This window comes from Parasteatoda tepidariorum, chromosome 1 (assembly GCF_043381705.1).
Source record: "Parasteatoda tepidariorum isolate YZ-2023 chromosome 1, CAS_Ptep_4.0, whole genome shotgun sequence".
NCBI classification, from domain to species: Eukaryota; Metazoa; Arthropoda; class Arachnida; order Araneae; family Theridiidae; genus Parasteatoda; species Parasteatoda tepidariorum.
The window spans coordinates 107,539,780-107,560,447 of NC_092204.1; the positions used below are offsets into that span (position 1 = coordinate 107,539,780).

Consider the following 20,668-nt stretch of genomic DNA (forward strand, 5'->3'; position numbering starts at 1 on the left):
TTTAAACTTTGCAATCTAGACAAGTGGTGTATTCATTTAAAAATCAGGGCAATAGGACTAATATTTCAGAAGTTATTAGGGATTTAATAAATACGAAGTATAAAAATTGATTTTTTTTATTTATTATTAAACCTAATTACGCGACTGGCGGTATTAACGTCGCACTAGAGCTGCACAATGGGCAATTGGCGACTGTCTGGGAAACATCCCTGACGATCATCCGTAGCCATGTCATCACGATTTTGATCCTTTGCAGAGGGGATTATGGCTACCCCGCTCTGGTAATCCGACTACCATTTACGCGACTGATAATTCTGTAGATTTGCATGTGCTGTATTTAATAGGCATATTTAATAGACAAATAGTACTCAATATTCAATAGTAGCACGAAAATATTCAATCGGTCTATATAACAAGAAAATAAATAAAAATGCTCATGAAAATGAAGAAAAGTATGCAAGATGACATAAATTCAAACAAAACTTAGAATTGCCACACGCATGCTTAATTTAAACTCTTCCCTCCATTCGATACCTGCAACTAATCACGTGGTTGTGCATGACGTTTTAATGTTACAGCTTTAACGCTTGGTTTTACTATCACTCTGAATCCATTTTCGGATCAGATTTAATTGGACGCCTGCAAGCGGCGTCTCGATAGTGTGTCGTACCTGATTGGCTGACCCAAGCGTTACGTCGCTTGCAAGTATATTTAATTAATAAAACACTTCCATACTTTTTTTTTCACAAAACAAAATTCTTAACATTTATTGCTTCAAAGGCTGTAGATTCCTTTGGTAAATAGTTCCAAAACAAATGGAAGCAATAAAAAATCAAAAAAACAAATGAACATAAAAATGAAAAAGCAATGCAACTAAGTTTTTGACAAAACACGGTGAGCAATGCTATCTACATTGTCACCATCATATAATTGATCTCGAAATTGTGGTGCCTTAACCTCCATGACCCTGTTGCTCGAAATTCCGTTGCTGGAGGGCTTTACATTTTAATTAATTTTTATTCCGCAAACATTTTTATATATAATTGAAAGAACTTTTTCGTTCAAATCTTGCATACATTTAGATTTGGATATTTTTTGACTATTTAATGTGTGATTCAGAAATTGACAAATTTTTCAGTCTTTCCCAATGAAACTAAATGTTTTTGGTAGGAATTTTTCTTTAATTATTCGTTTCGTTTCATGTTTTCTTTTACTGACATTAAAAATATATATATATATTGAAAAATTGCAACTTGAACCAAATTGGATCAATCTAATATTTTGTAGAGCTATAAACATTCCCAAAACATCTTTGAGACTCCTAGACAAAATCTAAATTTCGGAATCTAACAGAGATCTCCCAAATTACTAAATATCCATGAGATAACTGTTATCCATATGTGAAAAATCCAAACCGTGAGATCTCTAACAGATATTTGGATATTGCGATATCTCTTGAATATCCAAGAGACTATGACTTATAATGCAGAGATTTATCGTAAATTATCCCGCACATAACATTGATATCTAAAAGATAAATTTTATGTAAGGAACATTTTTAGCCTTTCTTGAATAAATTATTTTCATTATTTATTTACTTTTTTTCTACTTTGAAGTCGTCTAATTATTTCACTTAATTATCTAAATTAATTTGATTACTTTGAAATCAAGTCGTAAAAGTATATTATTTTAATACAAAATAAATAGTCTATGAATAAATTGACCAAAATATAAAAGTTTCCTTTTGAACATTTTTGAAATTTCAAATCATATAATTATACAGGCGAAATCACGAGCTTGACAAGCAAATCTATGTGAGAGTGTTAGGTTTTGAATAACTTAGCTAGTCTCATGCTCTCGATATTACACGATTTCTTCAAAGTGTTAATTCTATGAAACAAGAAGATTCTAAATCGATTGTAGAAAAAAGCCTAGGGCTGAATTTTGACACATTAAGCAAAATATTTGCTAAAAAGAATGTCACGATTTTCTCACGTTTATCAACCAAGTTAAATCGCTTATTTATGACGAAAAGAAACAGATTTTGAGTTTTAAGAAAGTATTCTTTGTATAAAAAAATATCCTATAATATGAACGTGAGATTAAAATATTAGGCCAATACAGTTAAAATATTTAATGATAAGTGCTTGAATTAAAAAAAAAATTTTTAAAATATCGATAAAAAAGAATACTCTTTACGTTTTATCAATACAATTGACAATTGATTTTATCAATAGTGTTTGCATTTTATATATATGTTTAGACACACAAACATTATAAACAGAATGGATAACTCGTAAAAAATATTGTATGATGCTTTTTTTTTTTTCTTCTAAATGCGTACTTTTTGAGGTACAAAATATATTCAGGTCAACGACCAACTTCAGAGCCCTTCAAATATTACGTAAACATGGTTTTTTTTTTTTTTTTTTGGTTTTTTTGTTGCAATATTGAATTTCCTTATCCCCCTTATTAACACAATTAGGCAACTCGTAACCCCTTCTCATGCTTAGATAAAAGATTCGCGACTCTTATTTCTTATTCTTCTTATTATTATTACTTTTTTTTTACTTTAGTTTTTATAAAAGCATTTTATTTTAGGATTAAATTCAGGTAAGAGCTGTAACTTATTGCATGAAAAAAATTTACACTTTTATTCAATTTATAAAATTTTAAGAATTTTTATTTAATAAATTTTTGCGTTTTTTTTTTTTTTTTTTTTTTTTTTTTTTTTTTTTTTTTTTTTTTTTTTTTTTTTTTTTTTTTTTTTTTTTTTTTTTTTTTTNTTTCTCTTTCCTTAAACTTACACTTTTATGTTAAATTTGAAATTTTTTGTAGTGATTGTTTGTATTAAAAAATTTGAAAATAAGGTTATTTAAATCTACAACCTAAGCATTATTTACAATGATACGCATTCTTTCAATTTAACATTCAATGAAACGAATAACAAATGTATTTGGAAAACTTCGCAAGCATGCTATGATTCTACCCAAAAAATAACAATAACCTGCGAATTTTTTCCCCAATTATAGCCAAATAAGGGATAACACTAAAAACGTGGCAACCTTACACTTTATTTATCTTGTGATATTATTTTACTAAATTTGTTTTCGGCTCACGACCTGTAAATAATTTACAAATTGCAGAAAACTGTAATAAATTGTGAAATTTCGCGTAAATTTGACTAAAAAAAAATCACAATAATGAAACTTCCTAAAGTATCAAGCCTGTTCACACATCGCCTCGTAAGCATAACATAAGCGGATGGATACATCGGAAGTTTTCGAAATTTCTTCCGGTTTCAAGAATTTGTTAATGTTTACATTCAGCCAACCATCAATAAACACGTATAAAGGGTTATAAATTCATGAGTAAAGAAAGAAAGAATAATCACATCATCAAAAAATATTGAATAACTACAGAGAAAGGCTGGATTAAAAAGGCTGGTCAAAAGAATACTGCGATGGGATGCGAATTTCATTCATGTCTCCATAATAAACTGGTTTTTGATTATTTTAACATCTTTTTTAGCTCTGGTTGTCTTAAATGATTCACCTGATTAAATTTTTTTACTCAATCTTAAATAATTTACCAACGAACATTTTTTTTTAAAAAATTCAATTTATCAAGTTATTTATCGAGTTAGTATTATTTAACAATATTCTTGAGTTTCTTAACAAGTGGAACTGAAGCGTAAATGCGAAAACTATTATATTTAAGCAAATCAAATTATAGTTTTGTTTTAATATAGATGACATATTATTTAGTTTCTAAAATACTCGAGTTTTAAAAAATTTAATGTTTAAATTAAAATAGAATTGAACTACCTAGTTATTAGTTAATTATACTAATTTTAAAAAAAATATCTCTGTTACAAAAACATCTAAACTGGTTTTAATTTGCTCTTCGGATATCTTTGGAATTTTTTCTTGTTGTGCATAAATCTTTTATTGTTTGAGTAGAATATTATTTAATTGAGAACACTGTAGAATCTTATGCTGGATGTGCATATATTTTTGATTTATTCATATATCACCTTTATTTTTTTTCTTTGTTAATATTTGAATCGTAATAAATTCTTTATCAGAACAAAAATGTGCACATCAAATTAATTATTATTCGTATATTAAAAAGTATTGCTTATTTTCAAAATTATCTTAGCCCCCCTGTCGGGTGATTGCTGACCCCCTGTCGGGCTAAGTCTAGCGCCACTCTTGGCTGGTCATTGGAAAAGAAAGCACACCGGAAGTTGCTAAAGGAACGATAAGGAAACATAGAAGGAACGATAAAAAAAAACAATTAAAAAAAAACGTTGTTTATTTAATTCAATACAGTCAAATTTCTAATATATTTTAAAAGGATTCCTATATTAAAATGTTATAACCTCTACAGACTATTATTTATTCATTGAAAGATTACCATCAAGTTTCAGTTTTTACAGAGCCATTCTTTACCAGCTGTTAGGTCAGTGCTAGCTTTTGAACTGGAAAAAAATATTCTGTCGGGCATAGGAAAACCGCGAGGAAACCGTCAGAAAAACCGCGGAAATCTCTCACAGATATCCTGACAGCAAGGGGACTCCAGCCCATGATCCGCCTGCCACTGAGGATATTTTCAGACAGCGCTGTGGTCGATACGAGCCGGGTGCGGAATTCGTATCGACCAACCACGGCAAGGATTCGAACCCGGTTCACCTCATTGGAAAGTGAACGTTCTATCTCCTGAGCCACCACGGCTCGATTACAATATATTTAAAAAAAAATTGCGAAGTTGCTGCATTGAAAGTTGGACATTTTTAAAGAAAAAAATAACAGAGGAATTTAGAACTGCATATCATTTCGCCGGTTTGCAGTCATTCTTACATCATAACAAAATGGCGCTTTAAAAAACTTTATTTAAGTAAAAAAATAGAGTTCACTCATAATATGCCTTTTTAAAAATCTACATTTAAATAAAAAAAATGCAAAACTAAATTAAGAATTCAGTCACAATATAATCTCTTTTCTTATAATTTTATATTATGCCCTAGAAATTATTAAAACGATGATAAGCACAATAATTATTTTATTTTCAGATCTATATTTGAAAATTATTAAATGCTATCCTTCCCCCACTTTTTTTTTTACAGGACTAATAAGGGAAATGTGAATTGACATTACATAAAACAAAATTTATTAAACAGATTCAAAAAGGAAGATATGTAAGACTAATAATGACTTAATGTCATTATTAATTTTATTAAATGAAATTAAACGAAATAAGTAATATTTTTTAAACTCATGTTATTTTGTTACAGATACTTGATGTCTCGAATAAAAATGCACCTTAAAAGCCCTGTTTTCTATCTTTTATTATTTTTTCATAAATGTGTTATATTCATAAATTTGTAATTAATATTTACCTGTTATTATTTTTTTCATGAATGTATCCTTTTTTATTAAATTTCTAAATAAGATTAAAAATAAAAAAAAAAGAATAGAAGAAAGGAAACTATATACGTTACTGAAAGCATATAAATAACCATATATTATCGAATCAATGATGGAGAAACAAATTTCAGAAGGAAGTAAATAAAGAATATGCATTTTCATTAGTTTTATTCCGTTTCGGGGACTTAGAAAATCCTTTTACCGCAGTACCGACTTTTGTATAAGAAGTATTTATTACCACAAGATCACTAGCACCTATAATATACTACTTAATAATACAGTACTTAATACAGTACTTTTTCATTCTTAAGTAAAAGGTTTTTTGTGACAGTTTGTGAGTAGAATATGTTTAGTATACGTAACTGCAGTGTTATAAATGCATAATGCCCACTTTTTTTTCTCTCTCCAGAGTTTATTTTCTTGCGTTTATACAGTTATTCAAAAGTATACAAATATAGTGCTTTTCTCCAAGGCGTTAAAATGATCCTCAGTAAATGCAGTGTTTTAGAAGTGGACTTATTATGGAACCAAAAATTTGTTGTTTGCATAATAAATATGGATTCAAATAAAATAGATTTCGTTTTTTTATTTTTCATAAAGATAAAAGTTTTGTAGTGTATTTTAACAAGCTGGGGTTTTGGTGCAGCTTATTTAATAAATTATTTTCATTTAGGCAAATCATTTTTCCTTAGCGCTGAAAGTGACTGTTTTAAATTTATTACAGCTTTTCCAGTATCTTTAACGATGATTATTTCATACAAAATATGATAGAAGAAGTATGAGCAGGTATTTGGAGCCTAAGAAGTAATTTTTCTAAACGCCTTTTTTTTTTTTTTTTTTTTTTTTTTTTTAATTAATGAAAACATTTCTTTTTTAATTCTTAGATAGCAAACTTCTTCACTCATTTTTTTAAATTTTTATTTTATCTGAGAACAAGTGATCAAATTAAAACTAATTAAATTAATATGAATTTTCTTTATTATAAATTTGCAAAAATTGAATACAAAAAAAAAAAAAAAAAAAAAAAAAAAAAAAAAAAAAAAAAANTCAGGCTCCGTTACTTTCGCGTTGTGTATTTTTATCCAGATGGAATCACTTTGTAAGGATGCTTGTCATTGACGCTGATTTGTTCTGACACAAATGAAAGAACTGCTGGCCTTCGTATATAGCTGCAAAAAATTATCGAATTAACGCAGTTTGTACAAGATATACTACATTTGTTAATTGAGAAAGGTTCTCTTTGCATAAGGGTAAAATATTCTCAAGTACCAATAGCTCGAGTGCAACAACTAACAAATTTAATCCAACCAGAATTTAGAGCATGATTTTATTTTTCTCGAAGCGTTTTTTATTTTCGATTGCAATTGAACTTCTTGGTTATCTTATTTCAAAGGAATTAGCGTTCGTATTTTTTATTTAATCCTTTTTTAGTGTGTTTCTTGATACGTAAATTTATTTTGTCACGTGACCTGTTTGAGCAGTCAATTTGTTGCCAACTAAAAATCTCTCAACGAGCATTTAACCTTTACAAATGTAACTGTTACCCGTTTGTTATTTATTTATCTTCTGAGGTGAGAATATCGTGTTTTCTGCTACTGATTAAATATCATTTAATTTATATCAATTTGATTAAGACTTAAAAGAAATAATTAATCATCTTCTTTTTATTGATGCTTTTACTTCTTTCTGTATGTAAGGTTTTTTTTTAATATTCAGTGGTAACATCAGTATTAAAGTTGAACTTTTGTTGAGTTTTTTCGTAGTTTTACTTTACTAACTAAAACAGTTACTTTTTCATTAAGAACTGCAAACTTAGTATTCTGTAACTTACAGTAAGATTTATATTCATTAAATAATTTCAGAAAATGCTTCTTTAAAAAATAATCTGTGACAATAGAAATCAGCTACTTTGTTTTTAAGTATCATACAAGCTTTAATATTTTCAAATCAGATATTAAAAATAAATAAATCACTATCTGGGATGATTAATTGAATAATACATTACTTTGTTGAGTAAAATTGGGTGTACATACTTTATTTCTCTAAATTTGCTAATCGGAATGTGTCTGTAATATTTATTATACCATTAGTTTTTTTAATCAAGTTATACTAAAGTGTAAATATTAATATTCACATCTTTCCTCCATAAATACGAGTCCGACTATATTATAATTCTCATTCATATATATGTTTATAACCAGCAAATGTACTTGAGTATAAATTTTGATATGTTTGTCACCATTGCATTACGCCTTGATGATTTTAAATAATTGTTGATTATTCATGCATTATTAATTTCTATTATTACTACTGTTAAGGAAAAAAAAAGGATTATGGGTAACTTTTGAAGATCTGATTTTTTTGATCTGATCAACATATGCCTTCAGTAATAATGGATTAGTTACACCTTTATATTCTTTTGCTTTTTATTGTTCTTCTGTGTGGAAGATTTTCAGACTGATACTTGAGCAAATACAATTGCTAAGTCTTGTTTTCAACCTAGAAATGAATTTACAAGTGCAGATTTTTGCTCTTCAACAATGGTAGCTGGTGCACACAGTTTCTGATATATATCCCCAATCCATTGAATCTTATCTTTTTGTTATCAGTAATTTCGCTATAATATTCTCTATTTACAGGGGTCTGAACAAGCCAAATTTATTACCGTTTAGCGGTACCTTCACAAATTCAGGAAAAACGGTAGTTTCGCAACATACTTTTTCTTAAAATTTTATTTTTGTATCCCATAAGAAACGATAAATCCATATTTTTTAGTTGATTTTTTAATATAATTTTTAATTTTCACAAATTATGTTTAAAATTTAAACAAAATTAACTTTAAAAAAAATTTTAAGCAAAATACGTACCTCTCAGAAAAACCTAGACAGACCCCTGATTTATGAAATTTTAAAAGCTCTGTAAAGGTCAGGAAGTCTGTATTTTTATGACACATTTTATTATCAATAATTAACATTAAAATATGAACTTAAGGATTTTTCGAACTAATAAAAGTTACTGTTTGATTCCATTCTATTCCTATATATCCATTCATTGACTTTCACTTTTGCTACCTACAATTTCACCAGAATATTTTATATTTTAAAATTGCTGAGATATTTTGAATGGTTGTGATATATTGTAGATTGTACTTATTTTAATGCCTAAGCTTTGGTTTACAATTTGCACTAGGATATAAATGTTTTGTACCTTTATAAATAAGTTTTTTAAATATTTTTTTTTTATGAAAGATTAATCATTAAATATAATTATTTTTAAAGAGAATGAATAGTTCATGCAATGTCAAATATATGTTAGTGCAAAGATGAACTTTTCAAATCTCCTATTATTAAAGAAACAGATTTTTTTCTCCTTGAAAATTATTTCGAAAGGTATATCATTTCTTAGGTTCAGGGATGCACAACCATGTTTGTGTAGTGGGCCACAAAAACTACAAAATGCAGTGTTTCGGCGAAATGCAGTATTGTATAAATGCAGGAATTATTTAGATTCTGTATGAAGTAATAAGAATTAGTTATAAATGTTTAATCTTTTGCTCCTGTACAGGTAATAGTTAAATGTAGATGAATTTAAACAAATATGTTTATTAGATTACAAATGCAAATTATGGTAAATTTATGGGCACATAGCAAAAGAGGTAACTTGAATTTACATTGAGCCTAAAAGTTCACTATTATTCAGAAAACAGAATATGTTACAGTATCAGATCAATGTGATGACTATTGTTAGAATTTTGAAATTTTAATTTTTTTTTATTTACTTTATCAACTTGTGAAATTTTTCTTTCTCTTTTAGTTCATTTGTACAATTTCATAAGTAATTACATTTCACTGTAAACTCTATACTGATTACATTAATAGAATTTTCAGATATTGAGAAAGGGTCTAAGAAACTAGATCAGTAACTTTCTGTTAGAGAACATGGCTTAAAAAATAATTTACTTTTATTAATATTTTAGACAGTTTAAATGGCAAGTTAAAAGGCTTATGGGACCATAGGTTGTACACCCCTGGTTAAGTATTGTGCCAAGCAGAATAAGCAAATTGCAGAATCGATGTAATAAAGAATAGAACAAAAACATTTTACGCCTAAGTGTTAACGTTTTGGTGTAAATGTGTCTTTTTAAAGTATCTATACACAAAAATATTGTGTTTAAATATTTTAGAAGGTTCATGTTTATAGAATCAAATCTATAGAGTGTAGATTTTGTACCTTTATTTGTGTTCATGTTTTTGCTTTATTCATACATAGTACAAAGTATTCTCTATCTTCATTTGGATAGATGTAGCAAATCTTTAAATGTCAGTCTTAATTCACGCTTTATTAATTATTGGCTTATTTATTTTGTGTTTGCAGTTGAATTTATAAGTGAAATTTTTTAATTCTTAGGAGGATGCTCATAAGAAGATAGTTTCTAACTGGTGTTATCAATGGCTTTTTGTGTGTTAAGACGTCACTCAACATTTTTGCGTAGAATGGCTTCATCCTCTTTAGCAGGCAAAGTAAGGAAACAGCCTAGTTCAGATATGGCAGCCTTTAGAATGGTATTTCAAAAAGCCAAACATGTTGTAGCTCTTACTGGAGCGGGTATTAGTGCGGAAAGTGGAATTCCAACATTTCGAGGGGCTGGAGGTCTGTGGAGGAAATACAATTCACAGGTTTAAGTTTTGATAATTTTTATCTTTTATTTTTAAGGTTAAAATTTTTTTTTTTAAATAATTGTCTTGAAACGATTTAAGTGTTTTTAGACTGTTATTTAGTTTAGATTCAGTTGTTTTAGTTTTATTCTTTTATTTAAAAAAACATCAAGTGGTTAGGTGCTAAAATATTTTTTTTTTTCAGAAAGAAAAATGCAATATTCAACCTATTTTCATAAAATTAAATTAAATCTTAAAATTTTATGTAATCTTAATAAAAGTATTTTTTTTTTCTTTTTGAAATTATTTATTATTATTATAGTTTTACAGAATTAAATTAGTCTTTGCTTTAAATTTTAAAGAAATAAAAGTGTTACATCACAATAATATAAGTATTTAATAAGGAATAGGAAAAAATAAAAGATTTAAAAATGCAAAATTATTATGTATTTTTAATGAAATTGCATTTTTCATTCATTTATGTTTCAAGTGTTATGGTATAAGTTAATTTTAGTTATGAAATAATTCTTGCTTTGATGTGATGTCCCAAAAATGATTGACAATTTGAACAATCAATTAAAGAAAAATGGAAGAAGATAGAAATGTATAGTTATTATTATTATTTTTTTTTTGTACTCTGCTTTGGTAATCAGATTTATTCTCAAGTTCTAAAGTACATTAACAAATGGTGCTGCTAATTGAAAATAACTATAATTTTTTTTTTTTCTTTTCAAAAATCCATTATTTGCAACAGTGTTACAGTGAAAAGGACAAAATTAACAGACAAATATTTTTGTTAAAATAGTCTGAAATCCTACAGAAATTGTATATTATTTTTTGAACCCAGCAGCACCATCTCTTGACAAACTTTGTTACTAATTATAAAATTTGGTAAAAATCTGGTTTCCTAAAAATCTAAATCATCCATTTCTTATCTCATTCTAATTTTTTAAAATTTTTTTTCCAAATTGTTCATTAATTTTAGGACAACCGATAAATGCTTAACAAAAACAGGATTGAAACTTTGATCAAAGAAATGGTATTTTATGCTGTAAATTTTTTTTTTCTAAATGTTTTTATTAATTGTTTGCAGGATCTTGCAACTCCAGGAGCATTTTTAGCCAACCCATCTTTAGTATGGGAATTTTATAACTATCGAAGGGACTTGGTTCTTAGCAAGAAACCCAATCCTGTAAGCATAGTTAACATTTTAATTGTGTTCTTATCTGCATTCTCTTAGGTATTTTGTAATAGTCTACCTTTCTATAATTTATCATTCAATAATTATCTAACATAATTTTTCTTATTTCCCTCAGGCCCATTTCGCACTTGCAAAAGCTGAAGCTCACTTAGAGTCACAAGGGCGAAGACTTGTGGTAATAACTCAAAATATAGATGAGCTGCACAGGGATGCTGGAACAAAAAATCTTCTTGAACTTCATGGTATGCTTTATCAACCCTTACTGAATTTCCTAGATAATCAATAAATTAGTGTAATCGGGCATAAGAATGTTCGTTGGATTCACAATTTCCAACTTGGTTTCCTTTTTTTATTTTTTAAAAAAAATTTTTCTTATTTTTATGTTATATCAATAAAAAATAACCACATAAAATGTTCGATTTTATACTCTTTTTCAAAATTTAAAAAGAATAGTCAAAACTTTAAATTTATGATAATCAAGATCAGTTTTGATTTTTAGGTACCATTTGTTAAATGATTCATTCATTAATTTGTATAAAGTTAATACGTTTTGTAAATTATTTTTCATGATTCATTCATTAATTTATATAAGGTTAATACGTTTTGTAAATTAAACAGGTTTCCCAGGGCAGTATTAACTAGTATTTCATAAATATATCACTAGTTTTATATTAATAATTAATCTTATTTATTTAATTAATCTTATTTTACCATAAGATTTCAAGCAAGACTTGTTACTCTCTCATGTATTGTTTAAATTCTTAAATTATGTAAACAGATTTATGTTTGTTACTAACACATTCTGTGATTTCAAGATAATTTGAGCAATTTTCAAATGCTGCATTTTCTGATCTGTAGATCTACTATAGAGATATATCATTCCTTTTGTTAAAAACTTAATTTTTTTTAATCTACATTATTGTTGTATAAGTATAAAGCTTGACTCTTTTAATCCTTTTAAACAAAGTTTCATTTCTTAATAAATTTGCTATATAAGAAAACTTATTGTTTTTTTCAAACACATTCCTTTATTTCACTTTTTATGAAAATTGATTATTTATAACTAGAGCCCGGATTTTGATGACCTAAAAAATCTCAACTAATACCCTTAAAAAAGGCAAAAAATGGCCTTAAAAAGTGCAAAAAATGCCGTTTAAAATGCAAAAATTGCGCTAAAAATGCCTTATGACGTGACTTAAAGTAAAAATATCGAACTAAAACAATGTTTTACTCTTTAAAATTATGAGTCATTTAAAAAACTATAAAGCAATGTAATACTTATTCTACGTTCATTAAAGTTTGAAAAATACGTGTTATAGCCTAAAATAACAAAAAAAAAAGAGGAAAATATATTGACACCAAAACATTTTCATTTTGTACAGAAACTTTAATGAATATACCAACTTACATCTAATAATATTACTAAATATCAGAATTACATTGGATTATTAAATGTTTTTCGATATTTTGAAATGTAAACGAGCGTCTCTTGTCTGAAAGTAAATTTTTATACCTGGAGAAGCTTCTTCTGATGTTAATGGTGCGTACTTGAAAAAGACGGTCTCACTTGCTGACAATTCTTCTCCAATTTGAAAAGTTGTTGCTTCACCTGTTAGTATCCTAGAGATTTTCTTCATTGTTTGGAAGCCAGTGTTCTTCTCCAAAGCTTTATTCAATTTAGCTGCTACACTTTGTCCTATTTTACCCCTTGCGTGTTGCAACACTCGACTCACTGCATCAATATAATTTATTGCATCACAAAGTTCCAATTCTTGTTTCTCCAGGCTTGTAATTGTCGAGGACTCAATAGCAAAGTTAAACTTGATAAATGTTTAGTTTCCTTCGATTTTATCAGATGCGAACACGTTTAGCGCTATCTAAATTGAGGCAGCATCTTCTGAATCAAAAGTACTGACTTCACTATCTTAAAATTTTCACTGTAGTATACGCATGCATCCAACCAGGTACCCCATTGTGTGATTATTGGTTTAGGGGGCAAAGCTGACTAGGAGCAAATACTTTGAAACATTCTAGAGCATAAATGTATGCTCTAGCAAATGTTTTGAAACATTCTTTGAGAGTTACAATATGAAATGTAAAATTATAAGACAAATCTTGCATTTAATGTAATAAAAATACCCTAAAAAATAATAAAAATTGGAAAAAATTAACCAAAACCTTAAAAAATGCTTTAAAATACAAAATACACCCCAAATTTAAAAAAAAATGCCCTATAAATCTGAAAAAATGCTCTAAAGGACAGAAAATTTCCAAAAATGCAAATGTCATCAAAATCCGGACCTTATTTATAACTGATTGGGTAGTGAATTTTTACATAATCAGTTATACACAATGATTTAAATAACAAAATTTTTAACAATATATGCTGCTATTTTTTGTTATATTGTGCTGTATTGATAGCAGTATTGCAATTCAGTTGAGACCTTGATAAATAGTCCTGATAAATTGCTGAAAAAAAAGGCTAGCAAATTTTCATAGAAAGTACTATGTAATACGTAAGTGCATTTTAAATTTCATTCTATAATTTAAAGTCTTATAAATTGATAATATAAACAGAAGAAAAATCTTTCTTTTTTTTTACTAAGTATGTGTAAAATGGTAATATTTTTGTTTTTAATTAGTGTAATTGTGACCAAATGAAATAATACATATAATAATTGTAACTTAATATTTTTTAAAGTTTGACTATTCAAAATATTCTTTAAGTCTTTTACAAACATAATCCACGTAAATTAAATCTACGAATTTTTAACAATTTTTGTATAATGTGGCTTGTATTTTATTATATTAGAGGAATTTCTGTTCATATCCTCTAAATAGAAATTAAAATAATTTCAGCTCTATTAGTTTTAAAAATAGATAATAAAAAAATATGTCAATTATATAGTGCAGGGATGGCGAACCAATGGCACGCGACACAATATTTTGGGCACTCCACCGATTACAATTGTTGTTACACTGGGAAGCATATGCAACAATTAAATTAAAAATCACAAAAAATAAGCAAAATAATAAACAATTTAAAAATTAATGCTAAAAAAACAATTAACACCCATATAAACAAGCTAACAATAAATAACTAGCAAAAAAAAAAATTAACAGTCCTGCTTAAACTAACATCTTACAACCTAATATAAGTTATTTGTCGTCTAATCTGCAACAACAGAAGTCACACTGCTGTTAATTAAAAGTTGAATTACGCGTATATCTGAGATATTGCAAAATGTATTTTTTTTTCAATGTAAATAAAGAGTTTTGAGTTGATAGTATTTAGTATTATTATTTTCCCAATAATCACGAAGTTAAAATTATTTGACGGCACGTCTATGACCTCATTAAGCAATTTTTTAGAGAAAATGGCACTTTGGTGTATAAAGGTTCGCCACCCCTGATATAGTGTATAAGTTGAAAATTAACAAACATTGGTTTGATATCAAAATTGCCATGAATTGTATTTTATTATTCTTTTAATAATTATAATTAATTTTATCATTATTATCTGTTGCTATTTTAAAATTTGATATAAAATCTATATTTATTAATATATTTTCATAAAAATAATTTTTTTATTGCACATATTTCTAGACATCACCTTTTTTTCCTAGTTTTAAAACTGGAGGAAAATATTTATTTTCTTTGTTTATTTTTTTAATTTAGTTCACAACTTCTTAAGCATTGAGTAATTTAAAAGCAAAATGATTTTAAATTACTGATTAGGCTCAATTGTTAAAAAGAAACATGAATAGGTTTTAGTATTTTATTATTAGTTCTTATTGTTAGTTTTTCTCATTTTGAGATTCAATTTGCTTCTTAGTCTTATTTCTTATTTTCAACATGTAGGTACTTTGTTTCGCACCAGGTGTACGAAATGCGGACATATTTCGGAAAATAGAAAGAACCCTATCTGCCCTTCATTACTTGGAAAAGGGTATGAATTAAATGTATTCTGTAAAAATAAAAAATATATACTCTCTTTTTACTGAAATCAGTAAAATAGTTTAGATTGAAATTTGTCTGGATTAAAATTAGTTTTATCGAATAACCTATAAAATATTCTATGTTTAATATTATCATCTTAATATTATTGTGCAATAATAAGGATAGTCTGGTAATGAAGGTGTTAGGCAACATTACATTGATGTTGAAGAATACAAAACTATTGTGAAACACATATTTATTAAGAATTTTTAATGTGTAATTTGATGTTATCTTAATTATTATAATTAATACTATTATTACAACCAATTTCTTTGATAATCTTTAAGACACCTTATGCAATACAGAACAATATAATTTTAACACATTTCTAAAAGAAAAAACTTTACTTTGTTTGATAGTTGAAAATAACTATGAGAGACAAATATGCATAGTAGGAGGGCTGTGAAACAAAGAAATAGCAAAAATTGGAGGGAAAGGGGAAAAAAAAGGGAGCATAGAAATAAAATCGCTTAAGCAAGTTTTACCAATCGTAGGTGAATAATATTCTACAGCATCAGTTTCTTTTTTTTTTTTAAAGACATTATTTTATATCTGCTATTTTGGTTTAAATTATTTTAATTCATTTTAAAAGGATAATAAATTAGTTTAACAATGCATAATTCACTTTTAACTTCTATGCTTTTTCTCTACTCTGAGAGGAAAATAAAATAAATAAATAAAAGACTACATCTAAATGTATTTAGTGATTTGCTGCTGCTAATTGTTTCAAACTGCATTTGCTAAAATTATCTTCTATGAAATGTTGACATTATGTTTGCTACTTTATAATTCTTGCTCTATTTTTCAAGCGCTCCTGATGAAGATGCTATTGATGCTAGAATTCCTGAACAAGAATTACCACGGTATATATTTTGCATGCTTGTCTTGTCATTTTAAATTTAGAATTCATATTTTAAAAATTTTTATATTTGTGCTAAGCAGTGGTCCCCAATCAGTCACCTTTTCCATAAAAATAAATTTGAAAAAAAAAGTCACAAAAGAGATGAAAAAATCCTTAGTTTTAGCAGTTTCATAGGAAACTAAAAATCTTTAAATACTGCTTTGCATTTTAAGTAGATTTTTTACAATTTTTTTATTAATGTTTATTAAAAACACATAAAAGAACAAATAATTATTATAAAAACCACTTTAATGTTTTTTTTCCCTTTTAATTTTGGTGTTTTGACACTGAGGGAAGTTCTTGTTTATAGAACTGAAACTATAAACAAGATGTCCATTGTAGTATGTCCATTTCTATAGTTCTTTATTTGTTTTGATTAGCGATTTTTGCTTTAGTCTACAAAGCACAAAATACATCCTATCTTCTTTTTGGGTATAGTACTTTTGCACAGTTGCTGAAGTTTGATTTGTAAAAATAAAAATATTTTTTAGTAGCCTTCTTTAACGCAGGTTGTTTCAGCTATTTTTTATTATTTGAATGATTTTAGAGACTATGGTGGTACAATGCTGCTTGTCTGGTACCAGCTTATCTGGGAGCAAAGATGGCCTGAGCCTCATGCAGTTGGTCTCAAAATTGTGTGGGACCTGAATTTACATAACCTTATAACAGGCATAGTGGCTGTTGCAGAAGTGCTATTAGTTTTTTGATGTCATTCAGTCTTTTTTGGCAAAATAAATTGAACTTATAGAGTGCTATTGCTCAATAGTTTTACAATGACAGACGGAAAATTTGCATCAAGACATATTGTAAAAAAAATATGTCTGAGTATGAATTGTGATGAAAAGTTGAAAAATAAATCTCACCTTAATCTTATTACAATATTAGTATTGAAAATCAATATTTGATAATTATAATTGTCATGTTTGTTTGTCTACAATTTTTTGTTATCGTCTGAATCTGTTAAATTCAAGATAGCAAGAAACTACTCTATAAGGATAATTATGTCACATTATTTGTTTTCTACCCTGATTGCTGCTTTTTAAAATATTTATTTTTTCCTTTTTCTGTGGTGTGCTTCCAAGAGAATTAATATATATATTATTTATTTAGTATATTATTTATAGTATTTAATGTGTATTCAAGCAAAAAAATTACTTATCCAGTGGCTATGGGACTTGAGGATTTGCACCAAGTATTTTTAAGCTATATTTTTTACTCAAAAATCCAAATATTTTTGTTTCAAATAAATGGCAATTTTTTTTTCTTTCTTAACCTAACATCTAACCAGAACATTCTTAAAATCTCATATTAAATCATTTGTACTGGTTTCTGTTATTTGATCTTTAATTATTAGTTCTATTTAAAAATGAAATGAAAGGCATTCTATAAATAAAGTTATTTCTATGAATTTAAAAATCTAGTGTAAAATAGATTATTTTATGGGTAATCTTACTTAAAATGAAGCACCTACAAAAATTGCTTCAATACAAAATAGCGATATTGAACAAGCAAACAATTTAATCTTGGTTCTTGCAATCATAAGTTGATCTCATTTTACAACTAAGTGCACAGATTTCTAGATTTTAGCTTATTAAAGTAAAAATTACAATTGGTTTTTCTGATTCCTTCTACTTAAAAGTGTTATTAACAACCACTTACTTCTTACTTAACCCACTTACTTCTAAATACTTAATTTTTCAATGATATTAAATTAAAAATTGTTTTTATATAATTCCAAATTTGCACGAGGCTAAGCTATTTTCCAAGCTATAAAACGAGGCTAAGCTAATTTCCAAGCTATAAAACGAGGCTAAGCTATTTTCCAATACTCCTAAAACAACCGATTCTTGTTCCCAGAACTTTAATAATCTCCTGCACATAATTGTTCTAATCTGTTAATAATTTTGCAGGTGTTCAAAATGCTCTGGTCTACTGAGGCCTCATGTTGTATGGTTTGGTGAATCTTTAGATCCGGATGTCTTAAATTCAGCTCAACAGGAATTGGATCAATGTGACCTCTGTTTAGTTGTAAGTGCCAAATCAGTTTGTGCTATGAAGGTTATTCAGTTATAATATTATTAAGTTAAAAATCATTTGTCTTTTGTTCCATATCATCATTGAAATAATTGATTACATATGATTATCAATTGATTTAGAATGCTTAGACACTAAAGTAAAACAGACCGAGAAATATGCCTTTAAATTTAAAAGTTGAAAGGATATATTTAACAATTAGTCATCGTTTTACATCAGAAGATTTAGAAAATGTTTTAAATCACTAAATTTTTCTAGAAAAAAATTTGTCTCGTTTTTATGAAAGCATTATTTGTTTACTGAAATATGAAAAATACTAACTTATTTAAAAGCAATTCTAAGATTGGTAATAAAAGTTTTAAAATAAAATAGATTTTAAAAAATTTCTTTTTTACTCCCAATATATTTATATTGTTGTTTAAAACATTACCTTTTAAATAAAATAATTTTCTCTGAATTTATGAATAGATTGGTACTTCATCAGTTGTTTATCCCGCTGCTATGTTCGCTCCTGCTGTTGCAGACAGAGGTGTGCCAGTTGCAGAATTTAACATTGAATCTACACCAGGAACTGAAAATTTTGGGTAATATAATATGTTCTTTTATTAATTTAAAGCATATTAGTATGAAAGTATTTGTATTCAGGTATTTTGTGTATCATAATAATTAGCTGTTATTAGTATAATTTGAAAAAAAATGCAATATCTGAGATTGATAATAATTTTACAAAATTATCATGCATCCCAAGTGTGAATCTAAATGCTGCTTAAAAGAAAGTCAATAGCAAAGCATTAAATAGTAAGGAAATAATCAGATAAATACAGGTTCCACAACTTTGTATGTCTGAATGGCCCTCTTATTTTCCTTTCTATTTCTCCCTCCCCCCCCCATATGAAATATATAGTATTGTAAGTTTGGAATTTATATATTCAGTCTGGAGTTGAAGGCGAATTGAAACAGGACTGAAAAATATATTCCTAAAAAAATGATACAAATAAGTGAAATTTTTGTCAAATTTAGCCTGTTTTGCTGCATGTCTGAATTTTAAATGATTAGAGAAAATGAATGATTAAGATAATTTGTATTAAGAAATTTTAAAGCAAAAACTATAAAAAAATTGGAATCTAGAAAGTATTACTTATATACTGACTAATTAAAAAATGCTTTAACCTAACTTTTATTAAATAAAGTGATAAAAAAATAAAATCATTTGATTTTTATATATGTAACATAATTGTTATGAAATGCATCAGGGTTGATATGATTTAAATCATTTGATTTCTTTTTTTAAAAAAATAATTTTAAGTCAAAAATATTTTTTACACAATGTAATTCATAAATACAGTCGGACCTCTATTTAACGAAGTCGCTAAATCCCGAAAAAAAGTTCGTTATATGGAAAATTCGTTAAATAGAAAATCATCTTTTGAAATACTTACACAACGTAGAATAGGTTTTAAATTCATGGATACTAGAAATAATTAAAATGGCAATTGATGCACCTTTATCTTGTAATTTTTTTCTTTAATAGTCAGGCACTTTCGCTTCGACATTTTGCAGCCGTAAGAAAAGCAACAAGCAGCACTCTGATCAGCAATCTTAAAACAGGAGCTCTACCGAGTGAGCAACGAGAAAGTTGAAAGTTTTTCTAGAAAGGAAGTGAACAATGGGGGTGGAGATAATAGGACATGTCAATAAGGGACCAGGGACCACACACTTTGAAAACCCATTCCTTTTATCTTCTCTGCTCATTTCCTATTCAAGGAATTTGACCCTTTCTCCCCCCTTTTCTAGTGGGATTGCATTTCCTGTATGAAATGCAAACAAAAAGGGAAAGGAATTTTACAGCTTTCTCTAAAAGTTAAGGGGATGCGAAAATCAGTTCAAGGTCATTTCCCCCATAAAATACGTTAACGAGTTAATAATTTTCTCAAATATTTTGGGAAATGGGGAAAGTAGATCTAAAAAAAAATTCGTTAAATAGAAAATTCACTTCGCTATTTAGAAGTTATTTAACGAAGAAATTTCCAAAATGTTCTTGGTTCCACGAAAAAATTCGCAAAATAGAGAAATTCGTAAAATGGAAGTTCGTTATATAGAAGTCCGACTGTATATTCTTTTTCTTTAAAAGTTTGTTTTTACAAATAAAGTTTTTTTACAAATAAAGTTTTTTTACAAAAAAAAAAGGCTAAAAGTGAATGAGAGTTGTATGAAACTTTTAAATTATGATTTTCCATTTGCTAGTAATAAGCAAACTTCAATTACATGAATTTATTTTTAGGTTTATTGAAATAGAAGTGTTTTTAAAACTTATTGGGTTGTTCCGAAAGTAATTATGTCTTTTCCCAACATAAGATTTAATCGTATTTTTTCGCAGCCAACTTCACACATAATCATTATATATTTTGACAGCTGATATAGCTAGGCTCACTTAAGAAAAAGTTTAATT

At 27.2% G+C, this 20,668-nt stretch overlaps 1 protein-coding gene across 7 annotated transcripts in view; it reads left to right on the plus strand.

Moving 5' to 3' along the window:
• The window catches only part of LOC107439463 (NAD-dependent protein deacylase sirtuin-5, mitochondrial), a 48,938-nt gene that overhangs the window by 26,311 nt on the left and 1,959 nt on the right, over positions 1–20,668 (plus strand). For 3 of the 7 annotated variants that reach the window (XM_071184962.1, XM_016052069.4, XM_071184957.1), the window contains exons 2-8: positions 9,837–10,105; positions 11,178–11,276; positions 11,401–11,527; positions 15,147–15,234; positions 16,094–16,147; positions 18,096–18,213; positions 18,688–18,803. In XM_071184962.1, coding sequence (XP_071041063.1) covers positions 9,878–10,105; positions 11,178–11,276; positions 11,401–11,527; positions 15,147–15,234; positions 16,094–16,147; positions 18,096–18,213; positions 18,688–18,803 — 830 coding nt within the window. In that variant the 5' untranslated portion in view covers positions 9,837–9,877. Of the gene's footprint in view, positions 1–6,880; positions 7,262–9,836; positions 10,106–11,177; positions 11,277–11,400; positions 11,528–15,146; positions 15,235–16,093; positions 16,148–18,095; positions 18,214–18,687; positions 18,804–20,668 lie in introns of those variants that run through there. The other 4 variants (XM_016052068.4, XM_016052064.4, XM_016052066.4 and 1 more) reach the window with 4 other exon arrangements.